We start from the raw sequence: 17,580 nt of genomic DNA on the forward strand, positions 1-17,580 counted from the left end.
TCCTAAGGGTCTGCATTGTGATTCTCCTATAGAGGCCTGCCAAAGGCTCCAGACAGCATCTCTATTTGCCACTGACACTTCCAGAATCATTGGATTTGCTGAATCGTACGGCCCAAGTGGCAGGGCATCTTGTACAGCAGCCTGGACCTGTCACAGAGGCTCTTCTTGTTTAGGTCCCCACACAAAATTAGCAGCTTTTCTGGTTACTCGATAAATGGGCCGGAGTAGCACACCCAAATGAGGGATATGTTGTCGCCAAAATCCAAAGAGACCAACTACGCATTGTGCCTCTTTTTTTGGCCGTAGGAGGGGCCAGATGCAGCAACTTATCCTTCACCTTAGAAGGGATATCTTGACATACCCTACACCACCTAGAAATTTATCTAGGTGGTGTCCCCTGTATTTTTTTTTTGATTTATCACCCATCCTCTGACACGCAAATGCCTTACTAGTAAGTCTAGACTAGTTGCTACTTCTTGCTCACTAGGTCCAATTAACATGATATCATCAATATAATGGACCAGTGTGATGTTTTGTGCGAGGGAGTAACAATCAAGGTCCCTGCGGACAAGATTATGACATAGCTGGAGAGTTGATATACCCCTGAGGTAGGACAGTGAAAGTCCTTGTGTTAGTTAGATTCAGTTGTCAGCTTGGCCAGGTGAGCATACTTAGTTCTGCTGCTGCGGACACAAGCCAATGGTACGTGTACCTTATCTGTTGCTAATTACATCTGCAGTCGGCTAGGAGGCGTGTCTGCTGTAATGAGTGATGTTTGACTTAATTGGCTGGTGCTTAAATGAGAGAACGCAATGTAGCACAGCCTAAGCAGCTCAGCATTCCTCATCTCAGCACTAGCAGCTTAGCCCGGGCCTTTGGAGATGCAGAAAGAAGTCACCCTGGGGAAAGTTGTTGGAACCCAGGGGCCTGGAGAGAAGACCAGCAGAGACCATCTTGTGCCTTCCATGTAAGAAAGAACCTCAGTGGAAAGTTAGCTGCCTTTCCTCTGAAGAACTAATAAAATAAATCCCCTTTTATTAAAAGCCAATCCCTCTCCAGCCAACACAACAAGCAAACTCACCACCCTCCCCTTGTCTACGTGGGACATGACTCCCAGGGGTGTGGACCTCCCTGGCAACGTGGGACAGAAATCCCAGAATGACCTGAGACTCAGCATCAAGGGATTGAGAAAAACTCTAGAATGAGCTGAGACCCAGCATCAAGGAACTGAGAAAACCTTCTCCACCAAATGCGGGAAGAGTGAAATGAGATGAAGTGTCAACGGCTGAGAGATTCCAAACAGAGTTGAGACGTTATCCTGGAGGTTATTCTTACGCATTAAGTAGATATCACCTTGTTATCTAAAATGTAATGGAGAGGCTGGAGGGAACTGCCTGAAAATGTATAATGATATAGCTTTCACGATGTGACTGTGTGATTTTGAAAACCTTGTGTGTGATGCTCCTTTTATCTACCTTGTCAACAGACGAGTGAACATATGGAATAAAAATAAATAATAGTGGGAAGAAATGTTAAAATAAATTTAGATTGAAATGCTAGTGATCAATGAAAGGGAAGGGTAAGGGTAAGGGGTATGGTATGTAAATTTTTTTTCTGTTTTTGTTTTATTTTTCTGTTATCTTTTTATTTCTTTTTCTTAATTGATGCAAATGTTCTAAGAAATGATCATGATGATGAATATGCAACTATGTGATGATATTGTGAATTACTGATTATATATGTAGAACGGAATGAGCATATACTAAGAATGTTTGTGTTTATTTCCTGTAATTGTTTTTTTTAATTAATAAAAAATTTTTTAAAAAAAGGAAAAAAAAAGCCAATCCATCTTTGGTGTGTTGCGTTCTGGCAGCTAGCAAACTAGAACAGTCCTGTTGGGACTTTAGTCTAGTCATAGGTCTGGAAGAAATGAGGGGTCATAGGGGTGGGTCATGAAAAGAATTAGAAATATCTTCCAAGCCATTTGCTTCAGGGCCTTCATTTGCAGTTTCATCTGGTGACCTTGCCAGCTGAAAGCAAACTGCTTCTGGTGGTCCTTACTAATAGCTATTGAGAAAAAAGCATTTGCCAGATCAATAGCTGCATATCAGGTACCAGGGGATGTATTGATTTGCTCACGCAATGATACAACATCTGGAACAGCAGCTGCAATGGGAGTTACCACCTGGTTGAGCTTATGATACTCCACTGTCATCCTCCAAGACCCATTTGTTTTCTGCACAGGCCAAGTAGGAGAGTTGAATGGGGATGTGGTGGGAATCACCACCTCTGCATCCTTCAAGTCCTTAAGAGTGGCAGTCATCTCTGCAATCCCTCCAGGAATCCAGTATTGCTTCTGATTTACTATTTTGCTTGGTTGGGGCAGTTCTAGTACCTTCCACCTGGCCTTTCCCACCATTATAGCCCTCACTGCACAAGTTAGAGAGCCAAGAGCCAATGTGGGGATTCTACCAGTTGCTTAGTATGTCTATACCAATTATACATTCTGAAACTGGGGAAATAACTACAAAATGGGTCTGGGGGCCCACTGGACCCACTGTGAGATGGACCTGAGCTAAAACTCCATTGATCACCAGGCCTCCATAAGCCCCTACTCTGACTGGTGGACCAGAGTGATGTTTTGGGTCTCCTGGAATTAATATCACTTCTGAATCAGTGTCTAATAATCCCGAAATATCTGATCATTTCCTTTTCCCCAGTGTACAGTTACCCTGGTAAAAGGCCAATCTCCTTGGGGAAGGCTTGGAAGAGGATTAACAGCATAAATTTGTGGCAGTGTAACAGGGTTCTCCCCCAAAGGGACCTAGCCTCCCTTCATTCAAGGGGTTCTGGGTCTGTAAATTGTTTCAAGTCTGGAAATTGATTAAGGGGCCATGACTCTGTATTTTTGTAATTCAGGTTAGACTTCTGTTCACTTGACCTGGAACTCTTTTGTTTCTACAGCTCGAACAAGAATTTAGTAAACTGCCCTTCTATAGTATTTCTAGGTACCCTATGATTTACTAGCCAATGCCACAAATCTCTGTAAGCCATATAATTTTGACTCCTAATTTGAGTTTGCTGTCTATTATAATAGCTACGTCTACCCTGTCTTTGGCAATTAAGTGCTGTCACCTGGCTTCTGCCAACTCGGAATCCTGTCATCCCCATTGTGTTTAAGGATTCCACCTCAGTGACAGCAGTTCCTATAGTAATATCTGACCTATAGAGAAGTGCAACCACAGAGCTCTTCAGGGATGATGGTGCTAGTCTCACAAATTTATTTCTCACTGTTCTGGTAAAAGGTGCATTCTCTAGACATTCCTGGGGTGTAAGAGCAGGCTTTGCATGATAAATCCACTCTAACATTCCAATCTCTCTAAGCCTCTGAATCTCTTCATCCACATTATACCAGGGCAGTTCTGGCATTTCAACCTCAGGTAATGTTGGCCACCATTTGATCCATGTTTCAACCAACCATCCAAACAAACTGTTAACACCTTTTCTAACCGCTCAAGCTATAACACTGAATGCAGAATCTCTGCTTAGTGGGCCCATATCAATAAATTCAGCCTGATCCAGTCTTATATTCCTCCCACCATTATCCCATACCCTTAAAGTCCATTGCCAGACATATTCCCCTGATTTCTGTCTATATAAACTGTAAAACTCACACAGTTCTTTTGGAGTATAATGTACCTCCTCATGTGTGATACTTTGTATCTCACCTTTAGGGGCCTGTTGGGACTTTAGTCTAGTTATAGGTCTGGAAGAAATGAGGGGTGGTGGGGGTGGGTCATGAAAAGATTTTGAAATATCTTCCAAGCCATTTGCTTCAGGGCCTTCATTTGCAGTTTCATCTGGTGAAACAGGATTAATCACTCTAAGGTTAATCCCTTCAGGAACAGGTTGGGTGGCCAAGTCCTCAAGGCAGGCAAGGAGGTGGGGCGGTTATGTCCTCAGGGTAAACTATTACAGGGCTATCTAGAGAAGACTCAGCATGGCCTAGGATTTCAACCTCTCCCCCAACATCATTATCAATCCATATGTCACCATCCCATTTTTCAGGGTCCCACTCCTTTCCAATCAATGCCCTCACTTTAACGGCAGACACCATGCAACACTGAGATTTCAGTTTACATTGCAAAGCTGTTACTCTTAACAATAAGATTCTGAGTCTGATTTTCAGAGATCTCAAGTCTTCAGCTACAGGAAATAAGATTTTCCTTCAGGATACTCATAGAAATGTCTACATCTGTCAGATGGCGCTTAAACGTCTCGTTTGAAGCCTTTAAGCCCATCCCTTTCACTCCTTAATGTAGCCAGTGTATTTAACAATAACCAGCGAACATCTCTATACCTCTTATTTCCACAAAACTGTAAAGGTGTCAAAAACATTATCTCCCAGAGCCTGGCTTCATACAAGCGAAGCATTAGGAGAATCTAATGGTGATATTTTGACTATCTTTTTTGCCAACTCACTCCATGGATTGGTAGTGTCATCTTGATTATGGGAATCAGAGTTCTTAGTACCTTTGAGTCCTGTCAGAGTAGAAAACCATGCATAAAAACCCATTTTTAAGATTCTGTTTCTTAAAAACCACTCCTGATACCAAGATGTATTAGTTAGGGTTCTCTAGAGAAACAGAATCACCAAGGAACACTCGCAAACATAAAATTTATAAAAGTGTCTCACGTGACCGTGGGAATGCAGAGTCCAAAATCTGCAGGGTAGGCTGTGAAGCTGACGATTCCGATGGAGGGTCTGGACGAACTCCACAGGAGAGGCTTGCCAGCTGAAGCAGGAAGAGAGCCTGTTTCCTCTGAATCCTCCTTAAAAGGCTTCCAGTGATTAGATTAAGCAACACTCATTGCAGAAGACACTCCCCTTTGGCTGATTACAAATGGAATCAGCTGTGGATGCAGTTGACATGATCATGATTTAATTCTATGAAATGTCCTCATCATAACAGACAGACCAGCACTTGCCCAACCAAACAGGTACCACCACTTGGCCAAGTTGACACATGAGCCTGACCATGACAGAAGTCCTATGGGTCTGCAACACCTCTGTAAGCTGGGAAGTCAAGTAGCTGGCATCTGCTGGTCCCTTGCTTCTGGGCTCTGTTGCTTTTAGTCTCTGCTCCTGTGGGGTTCCTCACTTTGATTCTCTGGGGCTGGCTTTCATCTCACGCTTCCTTTGGCTCTCTCCAGGTTTCAGCTTGCTTAGCATCTCATGGTGATATCTTGGGCTCCAAACATCTCCAAACATTCATATTTCTGTTCTCCAAGTGTTGGCATCTGTGTCAGCTCTGCTCTGAGGTTTCTGTAGGTTCTACCTCTGTTGGCTCTGTTGCTTCTGTCATTTCTGGCTCTCTCCAAAATGTCTCCTCTTTTAAAGGCTTCCAGTAAACTAATCAAGACACACCTGGAATGGTGGAGTCACATCTCCATCTAATCAAAGGGTCACACCCACAAATGGGCATGTCACCTCTCTGTGGAGACAATCGAATCAAAAGTTTCCATGCTACAGTACATACAGTACATATCAGGATTAAAAGAAACAGCTGTTCCCACAAGATTGAATCAGAATTGAAATATGGCTTTTCTGGGGTACATAATACTTTCAAACCAGCACACCATACACAGCTCTCTTTTGGTTACTACCTGCATGGTATATATATTTTTCCATCCTTTCACCTTCTACCTACTTGTATCTTTGTATTTATGGGAGTCTCCTGAGGACAGCATACAGCTGAGTCATGCTTTTTTTAGCCATTCTCTCAATCTCTACCTTTTGACTGGAGAGTTTAATCCATTTATATTTAAAGTCGTTACTGCAAATACGAGACTTTTTTCTGCCATTTTGCTTTTTGACCTTTGTAAGTCTTATACCTTTTTTGACCCTCACTTCTGTTAATGTCTAGCTTTTACATTTATATGATTTTTTGTGTTGCCTTCTAAGGAACTCAATATGGTGCAACACAAAAAATCAAATAAATGTAAGAGCTAGACATAAACAGGAGTGTGGGTCATTCTTCAAAGGTATATTTCTATGTTAATATGTTTTTCATCTATTTTTCTTGTGGTTACCATGGTGTTAAAACTTAACATACTAGGGCGGGCCGCGGTGGCTCAGCGGGCAAAGTGCTTGCCTGCTATGCCGGAGGACCTCGGTTCGATTCCCGGCCCCAGCCCATGTAACGAAAACGGAGAAACAAAATACAATAAAACAAGAAAATGTTTAAAAGATGTTTCCCTTTCTTCCTCTCTTCCTTCCTTCTATCCTTCCTTCCTTCTCTCTGTCTTTCCTTTAAAAAAAAAAAAAAAAAAAAAAACTTAACATACTAAATATATAAAGTTATGATTATGGTATTTGGTTTGATCCCAACTGAACTTCAATAGCACACACATATACTTTTCCTATAACCCTCTGTCCTACCAACACCATTTTTTTCTACTTGTTACCACTTACATATTTGAACATTGCATTTCAAAAATATATATTTATCATAACTTTTTATGTGTTTCCATTTAAGCACATGTAGAAAGTAAGAAGTGGAGTTACATACCAAACAATACACTACAATAATACTGGCATTTATAATTACCCAAATGGCTACCTTTACCACACTCTTTATTTCTTCAGGCTGCTTTGAACCATTGTCCAATGGCTTTTCTTTTCTGTCTGAAGAATTAACTTTAGCATTGCTGGTAGGGCAGGTCCCAGTGGTGATGTAATCCCTCAGCTTTTGTTATCTGGGTATGTCTTATTCTTTCTCTCATCCTAAGTCTCACTGGATAAAAAGTTCTTGGCTGGAGTTATTTTCTTTGAGCGCTTTAAGTACTTCAACCCACTACCTTCTTGCCTCCATGGTTTCTAATGAGAAACTGGCATTCAATCTAATTGGGACTCCCTCGTACATTGCTTTTTTCTTGCAGTTTTTCAGAACTCTCTTGTCCTTTGTATTCAATCGTGTGATCAATATATGATGAGGTATATTTTTCTTCATGTTTAAGCTGTTTGTTGTTCTCTGGGCTTCTTGGATGTGCATATTCACATCTTCTGCTAAGTTTGGGAAGTTCTCTGTCATTATTTCTTTGACTATTCCTTCTTTTCCTTTTCCTCTTTCTTCTTCTGGGACTCCTACTGGAGTTCCAGAATATGCATCTACTGCCGCACTTGATGATGTCTCAGAGGTGTCTAAGGCTATTTCTGCTGTTAGTAATTCTTTTTCCTTTATGTGTCTTAGCCTGGCTCACTTCAAGTGTCTTGTCTTCGAGTTCACTGATTCTTCTTCAAGCTCTAATCTATTTTTGAAACTCTCCTGGGCATTTTTCATTTTAGTTATTATGGTCTTCAACTCCAGTAGTTCTGTGTGATTCTTTTATAAAATTTCAGTCCCTTTCCTGAGTCTCTCATATTGCTGATTTATTATTTTCCTGATATATTCTAGTTATTTCTCTGTATTTTCCTTTTTGGAAGGGGGAAGAATGGAAGACACATAGAAATTACTGGCCCATAGTAATTCTGAATTTTCACTGCGTAATATTGAGGGGAGCCCTTCTCTGGGGTGAGAAAGGGACCTTGATTAGGTCCAAAATTTACTCCCTGACAGTATCTTTCCAGTAGATTTTGCTCCTTCTTCTGAGACTTCCTTTCACATTACCTTCTTGGCTATATCTAAAGACAGCATTGAAGAATTTGCTCTCCTTCTGGATGAACAGATTTTCCAGGTTACTTCTTGCCTATAGAGATTTGAGGCTTAACTACTGATTTAGGTCTCAAACAATCACAGTATCTTTTAGCCCACACTCGTGGTTCTCTGAGAAGTACCTCTCTCTCTCTCTCTCAGAAATGTGACTCATTTTTCACCTATTGACAGATCGGCTCCATGTGCCAATGGACATGCCTACAATTCATTTGGAGAAAAATCCCTCTCCTTACACTTCAGTGAATTTATCAGGAACTTGTGGGAGAGCTACCCCTAGATTTTTGTTTTCCCCAGAAATATGTTGTATAACTGAAAGGATTTATGGGTGTCATCTTAATTCTTTAGAGATATTAACAGTAGTTATTAATATCACACATTTGACTTGTTTATAGGCTGTGTTTTAATTGGATTTTATTGCTCAAAGGCCTTCTCAGGTTTTTCTTTTACTGGTTAGAATAATTTATAAATTAAAATGTGCAGGTCTTAGAATGAGCTGAGACTCGGCATCAAGGGATTGAGAAAATCCCTAGAATGAGCTGAGACTCAGCATCAAGGGACTGAGAAAACCCTCTCAACCAAAAGGGGTAAGAGTGAAATGAGACAGAGTGTCAATGGCTGAGAGATTCCAGAGTCAAGAGGTTATCCTGGAGGTTATTCTTACGCATTAGACAGATATCACCTTGTTAGTCAAGATGTAATGGAGAGGCTGGAGGAAACTGCCTGAAAATGTAGAGCTGTGTTCCAGTAGCCATGTTTCTTTAAGATGATTGTATAATGATATAGCTTTCACAGTGTGACTGTGTGATTGTGAAAACCTGGTGTCTGATGCTCCTTTTATCTACCGTATCAACAGACGACTAAAACATATGGAATAAAAATAAATAATAGGGGGAACAAATGTTAAAATAAATTTAGATTGAAATGCTAGTGATCAATGAAAGGGAGGGGTAAGGGGTATGGTATGTATGATTTTTTTCTGTTTTCTTTTTATTTCTTTTTCTGAATTGATGCAAATGTTCTAAAAAATGATCATGATGATGAATATGCAGCTATGTGATGATATTGTAAATTACTGATTATATATGTAGAATGGAATGATCAAAATAGGAATGTTTGCATTTATTTGGGTTTTTTTAATATTTAAAATAATAATAATAAAAAAAGAAGTCATGATACAGGGGGGAAAATGTGCAGGTCTTCAAATTTCTAGACTCTCTTTATTCCCTTTCATTCATATATTGGCCAATCCTTTTCTGAGTTTGTCTCTTTCGTGTAGCACCTTGTCAAATGCAGACAACAGCAACCAAAGCATGGTCTAGCATTTTGTTGGCCCACCTTAGCCTAAAGCCACAGGCTCATAAGGGCAATGATTTACCTTCCAAGCTAAAAGATATGGCAGTTCTATCAAATGTTTCACAGCTAGATAACTTGGATTGCTATCCTCCAGCCTCTAATAATCACTTACTTACTGGTTGCAACTTTGTCTTATAGCCAGTGCCACATGTTTTAGGATTTGTTATGGAAGCCAATTACTTCTGAAATTGAGTTCCTCAGATTCCATGATAGGCCAGCTTATGTTGCAATATTAAATCACTTTGGTGGCTTACAAAAAAGAATAGTTTATTCCTCACCCATACTGCATACATTTACATCGGAGGTTACTCCACCCTTTATAGGATGGAGAAGCTTCTGTCAACAATTTTTTGTCAATTATTGCAATAGAGGGAAAAGAAAACACAAGGACCCACATGTAGTTTCTTAAAGGTACAGAACAGAAATATATGTGTCTCTTCTACTCACATTTCATTAACCAAAGGAAGGCATGGGGCTGAGCCTGACATCTACTGTGTAAGGAAGAATGTCTTCCTACAAGGAAGGGAAGCCCTAGGCAATAATACTACTTACCACACTTGCCTTTCTAGAATAAAATACCTCTGAGAAATACCAAAAAAGAATATCTTGAGCAAAGGAAAAACTAATATAGCCTACAATTAAAACATTTTCTTTCATGTTTCAGTCTGAAAATATTGTATTGAATGTATGCTGAGGAATGAATGTTCTTTCATGTACATTTTGTAAAATTTTTAGGAAACCATCTATTCAGGTGGTAAAGATTACTGTAAAAAAAAAAATGCCTTGGTGGCCTGTCTTGGCTCCCAGCAGTACACAATGGCTGTGTTTTTTTCACATGAGTTTCAAGTCCTGAAGCTGGAGTCAGCAATTCTGAGGTTTGCTCTTAGCTCTGATGCAGATCCCCTGGGCAAATCCCAGCTCTCTGGATTTCAAGCTAATCTACAAAATCAAGAGTTTATAGGTGATTTCATAGATTTCCTGCTCATCTTCATTTTTGTATATCATCTATATAATCTCAAGGGTGTTTCAAGGGAATTATTATTTGAAAATGTTACTATGTACCTTATAATATGATACTGATTTGTCTTTTTAATTTTTGTCGTTCAAACGATAACATATTTACATGGAATAAATATTTTTAAAAGCATTTTGATCTTGCTGTCTTTTTACCATGTGCTATTCTAGTCCTCCTTTTGTATCATAAAAATCATTTCCACAGCAACCAATTATAGTGTAAGTCAGAAGCTGGATTACTACTGCTGGGAGGGAATTAAAGCAACCACCTTCCAAATAGTAAAAACTTCTTATTTTTGAAGTTCTCACAAGAATTAACACAAGCTAATAAAATGTATGAAAGTTTTATACAATTAAAAATATACAACATCTAATATAGACATGAGCTTTTCAAGTTGGCTTTATGAGTGGCCAGCATAATATGAATTTGAAGATAATTTTTTCTGCCTGATATTCTGCACCTTTACAAAAAATCTTTTTGAGCATATATGTGTGGGTCTATTTCTGCCTTCTCTTTTCTGTTCCACTGATCTGTATATTTATGTCTTTGCCAATACCAGACTGTCTTGATTACTGTAGCTACACAGAAAGCCTTAACATCAGGTAGAGTGATTCCTCCCACTTCATTCTTTGTTGAGATTGTTTTATCTATGCTATGGCCTGTATTCTTTAGAATAACCTTGTCTGCCTACAAAAACACCTTGCTTGCTTGATTTTTTTTTAAGTAATTTGTTTATCATCTTGCTTGCTTTTTAAAAATTATTTATTTTTATTGATATATATCATATATTCACATACCATTTAATCATCCGACATGTACAATCAATGGTTCACAATATCATCATACAGCTGTGCATTTATCATCACAATCAACTGTTTTTTCTTTTTTGTGAAAAATAACATATACAAAAAAACAACAAATTCAAAGTACATTGCAACAATTAGTTGTAGAACAGATTTCAGAGTTTGGTATGGGTTACAATTCTGCAGTTCTTGCTTGCCTTTTAATAGTGATTGAATTAAATCTACAGATCAGTGTAGGGAGAACTGACATCTTTATTATGATCAGTCTTCCATTCTACAAACATGGTATGTCTCTCCATTTAGGCCTTCTTTGGTTTCTTTTATGAGCAATTTGTAATTTTCAGCAGGCTGACCATGTACATGTTGTCTTAAGTGTATATGCTGGGAGCAACTGTAAATGGTACTGTGTTTTAAATTTTGGTTTCTCCATGTTGTGTGATGTCAGATGCAGGTGTTTTGTAGATGCTCTTTACCAAGTTGAGGTAGTTCTCATCTATTACTACCTTACTGAGAATTTTTATCATGAATGGATGTTGGATTTTTTCAAATGTTTTGTCTGCACTGATTGATATGATTCTATGATTTCTAGTTTTTAACTTGATGATACAGTGGAGTATATTTATTGATTTTCAGATGTTGAATCAGGCCACCATACCTAGAATAAATCCCACTTGGACATAATGTATAATTCTTTTCATACATTTTAGATACAGTTTGCTGATATTTTGGGGAGGAATTTTGTATCTGTATTCATGAATGATATTGATCTGTAGATTTTTTTGCTCTTGTACTCTCCTTGTATGGCTTTGGCATCAAGGAAATGTTGACTTCATAAAACAAATTAGGAAGTGTTCCTTTTCTTCCGTGTTTTGGAAGAAATTGTGAAAAACTGGTCTTAATTCTTCTTTAAAAGTTTGATAAAATTCTCCAGTGAAAGTTTATGTATCTAGGAATTTCTTTTCAGGAGCTTTTAAACTAAAATTCAATTTCTTTAATGATTATAAGACTACTCTGGCTATCTATTTTATCTTAGCTGGGCCTGATAGTTGGCTGGGTTTGGTAGTTGCAGTTTTCGAGAAATTGTCCTATTTTCCAAATTGTTGAAGCTGTGAGTGGCAGTTGTTTATAGTATTCCCTTATTATCCTTTAAACATCTGAAGCCTCTGTAGTGATATCCCTATTTCATTCTGAAGATCGTTACTTCTTCCTTCACTTTTTGGTTTGTTTTGTTTTGGAGTACATAGACTGGGACTCAAACTTGGGTCTCCTGCATGACAGACAAGCATTCTAACACTGAACCAACCGTGCACCCCCTGTTCTTTACCGTTGTTTTTGTCAGTCCTATTAGAGTTTATCAATTTGATTGATCTTTTTCAAATACCAGTTCTTTGTTTCACTGATTTTCTGTTTTCTAGTTTCAAATTCATTAATTTCTTCTATCTGTATTATTTCTTTCCTTCCCTTTACATGACTTTATTTTGTTCTTCTTTTCCTAGTTTCTTGAGCTAGAAACTTAGATTAGACTTACAGATCTTTACTCATTTCTAATGTAAGCATTTAGCTAATGCATTTAGCTATGCATTTTTCTCACAGCATTGCTTTAGCTACTTCTGCTCAAAACTTTGACAAAAATGTTTTGCTGTAATAGTTGGTTAGCAACCACCAGAGTCACTTTGGGCTGACTGAACAAATAACACGCTTGGAGATCTATGCACAAACACTTACTTTGAATCACAGATAGATTCTCTCACATACTCTAAAGAAGAATATCCACTGCACTATTTCTTCAAAGCATTAAGATGGCAATAAATCTTAAAAGTTAATGAAATAAGAAAAATACACTTCCTGCCTAAACAAGAACCATCTTCTTAGACTTCCCATACCTCTGGATAGAGGGCAAGGGTGTCATTTAATCTACTGCATGCTTTACAAAATCCTACATTATCTTAAGTCCTGTTTGGAGGGAAAGCAAAACTAAGAAAGGACTTCTTCTGGGAGAAACCACACAGAGGAAGACAGGGAGAGCAAACCCCACAGGGCACATTGTGCAAGGTGGAGGGAGAAGGAGACACAACTAGTAAATGGCAAACATATAAAAAGATGCTCAAATCAATACTCAAAAGGGAAATGACAATCAAAACCACAATAAGATACTACTTCATACCCACTAGAATGGTTATAACCCAAAAGACAGACAATAACAAATATTAAGGGTGCAGAGAGATTGGAACCTACATACATTGCTTGTGGGAATGTAAAATGGTGTAGTCATCTGGTGCTTCCCCATACAAAAAAAAAATAATGGTACAGTTACTTTGCAGAACAGTTTGGAAGTTCCTCAAAAATTGAACATATTTGCCACTGAGTTGTACACTTTAAAATGGCTAAAATGGTAACTGTTACATGAACGCATTTTTTAAAAGTTAAAAATAGAATTACCATATGACTTACCAATTCCACTCCTAGAAATACTTCCCAAACAATTGAAAACATGTTCTTATGAAAACTTATACATAAATGCTTACAGCAGCATTATTCATAATAGCCCAAAAGTAGAAACAACCCAGATGTCCATCAACTGATGTATGGATAAGCAAATTGTGGTCTATTCATACATGGAATATTTTCCAGTCATAAAAAGAAATGAAGTTCTAATATACCTTACAATGTAGATGAACCTTGAAAAAATTATGCTAAATGAAAGAAGCCAGTCACAAAAAGCCACATATTATATGATTCCATTTACAAGAAATATCTAGAATAGGCAAACCCATTTAGACAGAAATTAGATTAGTGGTTCCTAGGGGCTGGGGAAGGGTGACTGGGGAGTAAATGCTAATGGGTACAGGGTTCTTTGGGGTGATGCAAATGTACTAGAATTATATAGACGTGATGGTTGCACAACTTGTGAATAAACTAAAAATCACTGAATCATGAACTTCAAAAGGATGAATTTTATGGCATGTGAATTATATCTTAATTAAAAAGAAGAGAATATATGGTGAGTGCTGCAGAAACAGAACAAAGCAGAGTTTTCACAGGAACAGTGGCAAGGGAGGCCAGGAAGAGAACCAGGACGGGGTGGTTCCAAGGTGCCAGGGGTCTAACACATCAGTACAGGTACCCTGTAGAGTCTTCTAGCTCTTCTGTGCTTGCTTTGGGTGGGGTGGGTGACAAGGTAAGAGGCTGTCCTTGCTGGCCTTGGATCTCAGGGCCAACTGCACCCTGAAGAAAGGTAACCATTGTCTTAGATGTGATGAGTTCCAGGTTTCAAATGGAAAGGAAAGCAGAAGTAGATAACAATGAAATTTTATGTAAAGAAGAATGAAACATTGTGAGAAAGTATGGGGAGTAAGTGCACACTTATTTTGTACCAAAACAGTAAATAATTTCTTTTTAGGGTTATCGGCAATCCTAAGCAGTTTTTTTCAGCAGAGGGCCAGGAGCAGGTCCACAAGGGGATATTAACAATGCTACAGTGAATATGAAAAACAGAGGGAATATGGATGAGGGTTAATATGCAGAGCTGTGCTGGCTGTGCACCGCACAAGGCTAGGAGGTGCTATTCACAGTGATGTTTAAATGTACGGCAACCCTTAGAGATGTCCTTATCTTGGCAACAGAAGATGCTTCTTTTGAGACATGAACCTTTGAAGTGTGGGAAGATGACCTGTAAAGAAATACTAAGACAGTGGAAGGAAGTTGAGTAGCTCATGTCTGAGGCCCTTGACTTTTGTCACTCAAGTGAGGGAGAGGTCCTCTTTGAGATTAAGAGGTTTGGGTGTACATTTCTAGAAATTCAAAAAAGGTTTGAGCAAGAGGAGAAAAGATGCAGAGACCATGAAGACCCTATTCAGGTCTTAGGTCAGATGTACTGCGGACTAACAGCGCTTTAAGACTTTCTCCAGGACCCTAAGGTTGCACGATGGGAATGCAGATAATGCGGGTTACTCAGAATGAGAGAGCGGCAGACAGGGAGGGAGGAAAGGTCAAGGAGCGCACTGTCTTAAGGGATGGTGTGTACCGAGGGGGCTGAGTGGAGAGGCATATGAGCCCTTGCATGTCTTCACGGACTTGTTGATTGACCCACAGACAATTCCTGAGTGCCTGTCCAGTAAGGTGCTGGTCTCCTCTCTGAGAAGATCAAAGATCAGGAAGACACAGTCTAACCGCTTTTGCTGGGAAGGAGGGACACTGATAAGCAATTACTGCATAATATGAGCGACAGAACTATGTGCAGGGCCTCTGAGGGTAGACGGAGGGCTTGGAGATGAGATCAGTCCAACGAGAACAAAAAGCAGATTTGACGGAAAGGTTCAGAGGTGGAAAAAGGTACAGGACAGTGAGGCTAGTGGGTCAGACCCCAGGGAGAGTGCAGTCCCCAGGACTGGTGGAGAGAAAAAGAGAGGAAGCACTGCAGGACACGGGAGGTAGCAGGGATGTGAGGTTAATGCTGCATGCTGCACTTCCTCCTCACACACTTTCCACTGAAAGTGGCTTACTCACCCAGCACACGTCATCTCATGCTGTGCAAATATTTCATTATTCTTTGATTTTTGTAGCTTTTCCTGCTGTTACCATCATAAATATAATTTCCACTACCATTCTTTAAAATCAAGCTTAGTATATACTAACTTTCTCACTCCTCTATCACCTTTATGCAAAATATTTCTTCCTGAAGTTTCTGTTCAAATGAGAGTCTTGTTGAGGTGGAGTTTTGGAGAGATGTTTTCTGGTCTAAATGGAAGTTTGGATTCTATTCTATTCATTCATTTATTTGAAAGATACTTGCTGGGTCCTCATGACTACTATGGTCTGACAGTGAGCAGAGCGGACATGCTCTCGTCCTCAGGGAATGGACACTGGGGTGGGGCAGGGAAGGAACAAAGGGTAACCTGTTATGTCAGGGCATCGATGTGCCAGGAAGGAAAGATGGGGCATTTGTTGACTCTCCCAAGAAAACCTGAGGCCATCTGCTTCTGGAATTCTCTTTTAGTTTGTGTCACTGTCCTTATGGTGTAAGCCATGTTGGGCAGAGACTGTTACCTGTAGCCAGGTGCACACCTAGTCCATTTGATGGGGCAGGAGGCTCATACTCCCAGCACCATGGGGCTTTGTTTACTTGTGTTGACATTTATCTACAGGGCACAAAGGACTTGAACTTTTGATTTTTCTAATATTTCTATTATACTCTCTGGCATAGTGAAAGCTATTAGTTCTTTCATAATTAAGAAACTCTTGGCTTCCTAGTTATCTACTCTTTTCAAAATGATTAACTACCAGAGAAAAATGTAATTTTGTTCTTATGAAAATAGCCTTGGAATAACTTCAGGCTGCTAAAATCATGCCAGCATTCTTGCAGATCTGATAATATTATAAGCTCATATATCTTACCACTGTGAAGTCAGGGTTGAAAATACATCATCTCTTTCAGGTTCCTGGAATAACTTCAAAAGTTCTGGATCCCCAGATAAGTGTGCAAGAATGCGCAATTCAATCTGTGAAAAGTCTGTGAAATAGAATTCTGTATTAAGTCAGATTCTCCCAGTGACATCCTTAAGTGTTGCTACCTCACTGTCTTCCCCCACCAACCCTCAGACTTCCTACCGTTTTGCTTCCCTCCTCACTACTACATCAGCGCCCCTACCTCCCATGTGCTGGGATCCTCAGCCTCAGGCCCACTAGCCATTCCCTGCTTGCAAGACCAAGAGACCTCTCTTTGCCTCCGGTGAGGCCAGCAGTGCCTCCAGGATGGGCTAGATACATTCACTGATAAAATATATCACTATTTTATAATGGGCCTTCAATGTGCTAGGCTCTGCTCTTAGGATACACTGGAGAAGAAAACAGACAAAAATCTTTTCTCATACACCCTACAAGGGGGAGAGAGAGTAAATTATTCAGTGTGTTAGAAGACAATACATGAAACGGGAAAACAGAGAAAGGTAAGGGGCTCTGGGATTGACAGAGTGTTTGGGGGGGGCATAGGGGGTTGCAGGTATGAATACCAATGTCAGCCTCATCAAGAAAGTGCTATTTGAGCAAAGGTACAAAGTGGGGGAGGGAGGGGTACCAAGATGACCTGGGGTGGGGGGTGGGGCCTAGATAATGGTGGGGCAAGATGATTTCAGGGCGGGGTGGTGGAAGGTGTTCCAGCAGCGCAAACAGCCTGGACAAAGACCTGAGGTGAGTATGTCTGGGTGTTGGGGGAACAACCAAATGGCCAGTGTGTGAGCTAGTGAGCAAGGCAGAGAGCAACAGGTAAAGAGGACAGAGAGGGGAGAGGGGGCCTCACTGAGTGGGGCCAGGGAGGGGTACTCGGGATCTAGGTATGGGAAAGTGAGGGGACACTCAAGAGCTTCTGGAAGCAGAAGATCTGCTATTTACGATGAATAAGAAATCTTGTTTCACATAAGCATTTGCCTTAGGATTTATTTCAGAGAATAATTTCTATAAGTACCTTCGACTTATTCAATTTCTGGATATTCTGAACTATATGAAGACACCTATCTTGAGCTACAATTACACACAATGTCTTACACAATTACACACAAAGGTTTATGAGTACCTGCTGCCAGGAAGGTGTGGCCTTTGGAAGAAACAAACATGGTCCTTGGAGAGATCAGGAGGATTTCATCTTCTGTACCTGAACAAGCATTTGGAGAGCAATTGGGGAATTTGGTCATGAATCATC

General features: G+C 39.8%; 1 protein-coding gene across 2 annotated transcripts in view; it reads right to left on the reverse strand.

The window, feature by feature from the left end:
* POLN (DNA polymerase nu) overlaps nt 1-17,580 on the reverse strand; it is a 300,052-nt gene that overhangs the window by 77,703 nt on the left and 204,769 nt on the right. Inside the window, exons 17-18 of one of the 2 annotated variants that reach the window (XM_077136233.1) lie at nt 17,455-17,532; nt 16,281-16,395 (exon numbers count right to left, since the gene is read on the reverse strand). In XM_077136233.1, coding sequence (XP_076992348.1) covers nt 16,281-16,395; nt 17,455-17,532 — 193 coding nt within the window. Of the gene's footprint in view, nt 1-16,280; nt 16,411-17,454; nt 17,533-17,580 lie in introns of both variants that reach the window. The other variant, XM_077136234.1, reaches the window with a different exon arrangement.

This window comes from Tamandua tetradactyla, chromosome 19 (assembly GCF_023851605.1).
Source record: "Tamandua tetradactyla isolate mTamTet1 chromosome 19, mTamTet1.pri, whole genome shotgun sequence".
Taxonomy (NCBI): domain Eukaryota; kingdom Metazoa; phylum Chordata; class Mammalia; order Pilosa; family Myrmecophagidae; genus Tamandua; species Tamandua tetradactyla.